Source organism: Bactrocera latifrons, unplaced genomic scaffold (genome assembly GCF_001853355.1).
Source record: "Bactrocera latifrons isolate USDA-ARS-PBARC rearing strain unplaced genomic scaffold, ASM185335v1 scaffold_51, whole genome shotgun sequence".
Classification (NCBI taxonomy): Eukaryota; Metazoa; Arthropoda; class Insecta; order Diptera; family Tephritidae; genus Bactrocera; species Bactrocera latifrons.
In genome coordinates this window covers 254,149-262,472 of record NW_017537168.1, presented here as the reverse complement: position 1 = coordinate 262,472, position 8,324 = coordinate 254,149, and the positions used below count along the sequence as shown (strand labels likewise).

Below are 8,324 nucleotides of genomic sequence, written 5' to 3'. Positions count from 1 at the left end.
AATTGGCGCCACGTAGCGAAAAGAAGAAACGACTGGCGCGCTGTTGTTAACTCGGCTATAATCGCGTAAGCGGTGACTACGCCAATCAAGAAGAAGAAATAATTTGTTTTAGCACTTCACCCACAAACAAAGTCTAAATAAATATCCAAAATAAAAGAAGACAACAAGAAATATCGTTAACCGTTCGGCTGAACCGAAGCTATAATACGCTTCACAAATACAAAAGATTACATACCAGAACTTGAAATCTTTCTAAGGAGTTTAATATTAGACAATAAACCGCGTCAAATTTCATGGCGATAACTTGTCAAACAAAAAAGTTTCCATACAAGGACATGATTTTGTTGAGAAGAGATATGTGCAAAATTGCATACCGATATCTCAAAAACTGAGCGATTAGTTCGCGTATATGCAGACAGAGAGACAGACAGACGCTTACAACGACCTAGCACGCCATGCTGATCATTTGCATAAATATTTACAGGGTCTCCGGCGCTTTCTTCTTAATGTTACAAACTTCATGGAAAACTTAATATCCCCCATTCAGTGTATATACAAGTACATATATTTCATTATTTTTTACAATATGTTTGAAATAAATATTTTTAATATCCTTTAATTATTGGTTACTTGTAAACTGTTTGTAGTAGCGGCCTGCGTCGCTGCTCGAGCGGTTTATAAGCATGTTGATATACGCTGGCCAAGCGCCAATGCTCTGGGTAGCCGCCCTCTCCGGCGCCACCGCCAAAACAACGAAACGGTGGCACCAACGTATCAATATCGTAATTCCGTTTTGCATAGGGATCACGTTGACGCGGCACCACCAGCACACGACTGGCATTATGTGATTCCAAACTGCAGCCGCTGTCCGTGCTAATAAAGTGCCCGGCTGCATTGTATTTGGGCACACCAACACGAAATGGTGCTTTACAGATGGCACGCGGCGGCGCTGCGTGGTAACAGCGCGGTGGTTCGGGTGCAACCTTGTGGCATAGTCTTGAACGCGCGCGGCTTAGGAAACCTGGCGCACCGATATTTTGTTTCGAACGTCTACAGCCACGTTCGGGTACAAGAGCCTCACATGAAGCTGCTATACTGCCACCGCTGCCGCCGAGATATTTTTGACGCAATGCACGGTATCCCTCAGCCATGATGTTAGGTGAAGATTGATAATGCTTGCTCAACCGATTTGAAGGCATCGCACAATCACGAGTTACACTATGCACACGTGGCGGTGGCGCGCGTACCATACAGTCTTCGGTGCTGCAGGGACAGTCCGTGTCGCGTTCAATTGCGCGACCGCCAAAATCTGATTTGCGGCGCATTATATCCTTATCGAAAAAGCCCGTTTCGCCGAGCGTACTATTGAATACACCGGCCGAGCGTCCTAAATCTGTGGCGGGCTCATCGCGCGGTGTTTTTACGTAATTGAACACAGCAGGACCGGCGGTATCGTCCGTACCGTCAATATGTGGTGGCCGACGCGGTTCATCCGCTGGATTGCTGGGTCTATAATCCCAACCAATGGCCAAATCCATAGCTGTCATTGGTTTATCCGGCTGCGCTGAGGAAATCGCACGTGATAAGTCACCAGCAAAAGCTTTGGGCACGACGCCACACGTGCGTGGTCGAAATACCTTCAGTTTCGTACAATGTGTGGGGCCAGCATTATGCGTTCTTATGCCAACGCCCGTGGCAAACGGAGCAATATCCAGCGCTAAGCCGGGATGCTCACCAGTAATTTGGCGCTTGCGAAATGCCATGTCCACCACACAATCCGGCAACGGCTGATGGTCCAAATTGTCATGATGCATGCGCTTAGCTAATTCGAAATTAGCGTAGGGCGGAATGATTGGCGATGGTGAACGCTCGTTGGGTTTCGCTGTAATTGATTTAAGTGGCATTGTTTGCTCAAGATTTTGTAGCGCTGGTGAATCGGGATTTTGATAACCGAATTTTTGTTTAAAGTATTCCAAACTTGGTCCAACTGAATCTGTCAGACCAGCTGTTTGCGGCAATAACGATGTTTCCGTCTGCACTTGTGGCATTGGATCAGTTTGCGGTTCCGTCGGTGCAGTGAGTACCAACTGGGAACTATGATGAGCAGTGTTCGCGGTTGGCGAAGAGACGCGCGTCAGCGGTAGTATCACGGGACGGGTGAGGATAACGTCCGGTTTATCCGATTGGCAAAGGTGATCGCCAAGTAAGAGCTTATTCAGTGGCAGTTCCGGTTCTATGTTATTGTCGCGTTCGTACTTTTGTTGCAGTAACTGGTCACGTGAGGGGTGTTGATGCTCGTAGGGTGTAAAATCACCTGGCACGTATTCTAAATCGGAACGCTTGTAAGAGAAAAAGACAAGTCAAGGATCTAACTTATTAATTTTCGGTAGATATTATTATTCTTGTGGATGACAAAATAAAATATGCAAAAAAGATATGAGATAATAACGAAAGTATTTTAGCAAGCTGGTGGTATTTGTATAGGTTCACAAAGCTCTTCAGGTTTCTTCTCATTACCTTTCTTTTTCTTTAGTTTCTTTGATTCAACCGAAAAAGGATGATAAACAAGATGTGTTAAACAAAAACTTGTTTAAAGAATGAACAAAAGTTTGCAAAACGAGGAACCTATACTCACTGTTTTATCTTGACCCTTAGCGCACTTTCCAATGCCTTTCTCACCTGGACTGAAAATATGTCTGACGGTTTCGCATTTATCTTCGCATTTCGGTGGCTCATCTTTTTTCCCGCAAACAGTCTTTTTGCGTGGGAAATTGCGCCATTTATATTTTCTGATCAGACACTCGTTGTATTCGTCGGCAAATTTACGAGTTATTTTACGCGGTAGCTCGTAAGTGCTGCGAAAGTAGCCCCAAGGATTCTTATCCGAACTAAAAATAATTTGTGAAAGTTGTTACCAAAAAGTTTTCGAATTAAAGGCTTACAAAGCAGATCCTAAGAGGTTTTCTTAGTCATATGTTAGAATGAAATGAAAAACTATGGACAAAATTCAAAGCATCACGCGTGGAAAGACAAACAACGTCTCTATAAGAAGTCAGATTAGCAAAAGACTGAAAGCTACGCTTTTCAGCTTCACAGAGTCACGTTTAATTTGTATCTAGCAAATGCCACTGGTTTACATAGATTTCAAATGTCAGTCAACAAGTCGCAATCATTCCTTAAAGCACATACTCGCAATCTACCATAAGCTACAATCGGACCGGTGTAGTGGCAACAATACTTTGTATCATAAGTCGTCTTTAAAGCTGAATGAATATCAACAATGAACTGGAGATCCCAGAACTCTACCATAAATATTAGCCCTTCCATAATGTCAACTTAATCCGGATTCAGTTTTAGGAGAGGCGGATCCAGGGTAGAATTTTTGTGGGGAACTATATAATATTTTGCTTGCAAGTATTTTTCTTCGCGGAGTGTCACTGATGATGTACTCTCCGCAGTTCCAAACAAATCTATTTAGAAAGGCCGTAAACGAACGACCCTCAAACGACATGACATCTGCAATGGTAGTTACTGGACTTAGTTCACGAAAAAGAGAGTAAACTCTAAACTGAGCTGAGCTCTAAAAATCCGGACTGGATGAGTTCGCAGTCAGTACAAGTAAGGAGATATTACACGATTGTTCCTAAGCGGATTTTTTCAACGACTTCGCTACGATCTTATAAAGCAACTACAGTAATTCGAACTACAATAAAAGATCTTTCAATATTTCTTCACGACCTAACGGTAAAGTACACAATATATTTGCGTAAAGCCGAAAGACGAAGAGGCTATATGTTTAGAGCAATGTATTCTGTTATATAAAGTTCCGTGGGTGTTTCGAATTTTTTTGAAGTACAACATAACGTTGCACTTTGATCTGCAGTGCGTAAATACCTCCAAGTACTTACCGATCAGCGCTGCACAGCAAATGTCCGTTATTGCCAGCGATTATTTTCGTCGACTGTTTATGGGCGCGCGGTTTTGGTGGATACCACTTCGGCAACTCCCAATTGCATAGACGTTTCGCGCCGTAAGCCTTCTCGAACTAGCAAATAAAGAAAACAACAAAAATGAGTGAAAAACCCCGACGGCGCTGGCACAACCACTAGTCATTCATATTTCGCGACATATTGCTACAAATCCAACACAACCTGTTCCCCTGCCTGACGGACTATATATCATAGCCAACTTTGATACGTTAATTTATATCATTTTAAGCCTTTAAATCTTTAAATACCAACGCATACAAATTATAGACACTCATACATACATATGTATATATGTAAAAAAAAAAAAACAAAAAATGGGCGTTTTGTTGCAGTTGTCCAAACATCCCTGCGCTAAAAAGCTGTTTATTAATAAAAAAAAGTCACCACACATATACACACGCATGCTACTTCGGCGACACCCTATACTCCAGTCGCTCCGTGACAGCACCACGCCAGAAGCCGAGTGTTGTTGTGCCATCCCTCAATCGGTGTGAGCTGCAATTACATGGTGTCATTTTTGAAATGACATATGTATGCAGCGATTACGAAGAGTATTGCTCCTAATACCGTTATAATCCTTGTTTACTTTTTGAAAACCAGCAGCAAAAACCCGGGCGATTTCATTAACATTTGTAAACATTTTTTAGCAAGTGGAAGAGCCAACAACTACCGTTAAGCGGCTGAGTAATTTATTATAACTAAATCCAATTGGAAAACGTACAACCTTTGGCGAGTGAAATTCGGAAACGTTGTCAGAGAGATTGCTGCTCGCAGGATCAGCGTGATTTTTTGTGTCTTTTATGAAGAGAGAATGTTTTAAATTTGATCAGATATTTGCGCTGAGCAACCAGCAGTAAAAAAATGTAAAAACAGAGTCCAAATCCAACGGGCAAACAGTCTATTTAAACTTGTGATACACTAAAAAATTTCTTTTAAATATTGTCTACTCTCACTTTTTGGATAGATGACAACAATATTCTAAAATATCGACTGATCAAATTTGACCCGGACTGGTCCATTGAAATTCCGTGCGTAAACCCAATTGATACACACTCTTTTCTAGATTAATACAATATTTTTTTAACGTTAGTGTGAAGTTTGATCTCTGTGGTATATCTGTGTGGTCTGTTTGTTGACGAAAAGTTCGTCTGGTGATTTTTACAATGGAAAAAAGTTTTCTAGTTTATAAATCTGCTTGAAGTTTTGTATTTCCACCGAAAATACAGCTAAGAACCCGCTACCTTACCACTAATAAAGGTATTTGAGTGCCACAAAACATTCAGTGAAGGTCGGGAAGGCATCGAAAACTTGTCTCATGCAAGTCGTCCATCCACTGCTGTTATGATGAGATCAAAAGATTTACAGAAAGAGTGCTTGAAAGAGATAACAGAGGATCTCAACAGTTCTTATGTACAGATTTAACACAATTTGGTTAATGACGGCTGTCAAGAGACCTGAATATTTTAAAAAAATGTAGAGGTCGTCAAGTTGAGGTCGCAAAAGAGATGCTTGACAATGTAGCTAAGGACTCCACACTCGCCAAACGCATCATTATTCGTGAAAATACGAGCCATCTAACGATTGGCTGTGCAAAAATGAGACGAAACTGAGAAAACCAAGAAGCGATAGATTTTGGAAACGTCGCTGAAGATCGAGGGAAACACGGCAAAATGATGGCTTTGCCGCCCACCGTTCGCCGAACCGTGAGAAAACCAGCGTCAACATAACATAACCTTAAGTTGACAAATTTTTGACGATTCACTACTGATTACATGCAAACATACGCACTGAGACTTATGCCGTTATGCCAGCGGTGGCGACCAATGGCACTTGTCAACACCAGCAATGATTGAAGACCAACACAGCGCACGCCACGCATGCCGCGAAAGATGTGTTGAGCGGCAAATGGAGTAAATGGCATGAAACCACAAGCAACGGCACGTGCGGACGCAAATGCGAGCGGAACCATTGCTACAAACACACTGCACACACACTGTGTTATTGTAATTAAATTTACACGGCAATTACACATCGACTTATAGGAAGAGTATGTATCAAAGCAACAACAACAACAGCATGTCAAGCGGTTTAAAGATATTGTTGTGAAATTGTTGTAATGCTTTAAGCTGCGTAAAATTACCAAAAGCAGCGTTGCTGTTGTAATTGTTTGCTCCTCTTACCGAAGTAAATCGATTGTATTTTGTTAGAAGTGTCATTGGTTCAAGTGTGAAATACAAATTGATTTTAAACTCAATTAGCAAATGCAAGAATAGGAATTTATGCTCTAACGGTAGTATATGTAGTTTTATAGCAGACAAAAGATTGCTACAGCAACGAGCTGATTTTTTGCAATATTCACAAGTGAGGTGAAATAACGGTGCAATGTGAAAGTACACAGTGGCGCAAAATGAGCAAAAGAGGGACAAAACTTAACAGAGAAACAACTTCAGGGATATTTGTGAGGCAATTTCAGCAACTAATTCGGGACAATTAAAATTAAATATTTTCGAAGCCATTAAGTTTCCATAAATAGTGGTGTAATCTAAATAGAGTGCTGACTTTTGCCATAAAACTATATTATTTCGTGTGAAAAATGTTTACTTGACATATCAGCTGTTTTGAATAAGAGTTAAAATAAGGTAACGGCTGTCAAAAATGTTAATAAACGATTTCATAACGAATGTAATGTAGCGTTTACACCATTGCTAACGACTAATTGAGCTTCTACTACTAATTTCACACTGCGACAAAATATTTTTCGATAAATGAGAGGTTCTACATGTTTAAGAATCATCTCTGAATACTTTTTAAGTATTTGCTAGAGCCTCTTTAACAAAAAATTTACACAACTAAACCCTATTGGAGATTGCTGTCTAATTTCTTTTAGTTAATGTAATCGGTTCCTAAAACTTTAAAGAAATTTTTCTCGAAATGCTGTTTTCAGAGTCGGTGAGGAAAATCTCTTCGAACGGCTGAACTGTTCCTACTTAATATTTTCATACAATCTTCTAAGTTAAACATATTTGTCAGAAAATGATCGAAGGAATCAAATTTTTGTTAAAACCACTTTATGAGAAAGCCGCCAAATTTTTAGAAATGAAAATATTGACTAGTCCTTTGATTATTACCTATATCTATTATAATCATAATTTTTTGTGTTCTTTGGATTTGAGAAAATGGGCTCTATCAAGAATATTTCTTTTTCTAAAAACTGTAAAAGTACTCTCTGAGACTACTATCTTGAAAGTTTATACTTTTGTAAAAAAAAAAAATTGTGTTCTCACTTCAAACCACTGTGCAAATGCCAACAACCTAACCCACCAGCAGATGATTTTTATACGCATACCCGAGGGTGTCATTTATCACGTTTTATGCGTGGATTATGTAGTCAAGAAGCTACACGCTGTCTGCTTGTATTGTAGGCAAGTTGCAACAATGTCCACACAAGGCAACAACGATGAAGGGTGTCACACCCCTTGACAGCATCATTACACCCCAAACAAGAATTAAAAAATTGCATAAGAGCATAAAAGGCTAACAGGCGGTTGAAGGGTGCACGTGTGGCGGAAGAGTGGGGGGTAAAGTAACTAGAACACAAACAAACAAACTCGAACACATGCATAAACGTTTGAAGAAAGCAAATACTAAACTAGCGTAGTAGTTACAGGTTCACCGGCTACTTTAACTAATTTCACGGCAATCTGCACTGCCGCTCATTTTCGGTCTTCATACGCTATTTTTTTAACAATAACGGAAAACATATACACGCACTTAAACTTTCATTGCACTATCGGCGATCAATATGAAAACAAAACAGATGTCCAATCAATTGTAAGTAACTTAGTATAATGTCGAATCAATTAATTGCCGCCACTATCGGCATCGTCCTCAACACTATCACTTTCGTATTATCGGCTCCCCAGTGGTATACCGTTAACTTATAAACGCCTCAATTCGCACTGAATTGTAGCACAAGCTGCAGTAAGTCGGGAAGTCTGCTTAGCGCTGTGCGAAATTTGTGGAGTTTCTTTTGTGTCATTCAACTGAAAGAATTTGACATGATAGTACATGCACGCAGGTAGGTGTATACATGTCTGTGCATGTGAGTACATACTATGCAAGGGAGCAGAAATACTATTTATAACTATTTATATTAAAACTTTGTCGTTGTTAAGCAAAATCGTTACTATGTACAAATATTAATTATTATTTTTTTGTGGAGCAACAAACCGCAATAAATGTAAACGCGAAACAGGGAGCATAAACAATTTATTTGGTAAAAAATGTATACAAAAAAGATTAAATATACTACTTTTAAGCCAAAAAATTAAAAAA

General features: G+C 39.9%; 2 protein-coding genes across 2 annotated transcripts in view; both read right to left on the bottom strand.

Moving 5' to 3' along the window:
• Positions 1-626: 626 nt before the first annotated feature.
• On the bottom strand, positions 627-1,913 carry LOC108973906. Its single transcript, XM_018941424.1, has one exon. The coding sequence runs from the start codon at positions 1,902-1,904 to the stop codon at positions 627-629; it is 1,278 nt and encodes a 425-aa protein (XP_018796969.1). The 5' UTR covers positions 1,905-1,913.
• Positions 1,914-2,391: 478 nt separating this feature from the next.
• LOC108973910 (protein Flattop homolog) overlaps positions 2,392-8,324 on the bottom strand; it is a 7,764-nt gene continuing 1,831 nt past the window's right edge. Inside the window, exons 2-4 of the mRNA XM_018941427.1 lie at positions 3,909-4,045; positions 2,636-2,888; positions 2,392-2,536 (exon numbers count right to left, since the gene is read on the bottom strand). Of these exons, the coding sequence (XP_018796972.1) occupies positions 2,459-2,536; positions 2,636-2,888; positions 3,909-4,045 (468 nt within the window). The 3' untranslated portion in view covers positions 2,392-2,458. The remainder of the gene's footprint in view (positions 2,537-2,635; positions 2,889-3,908; positions 4,046-8,324) is intronic.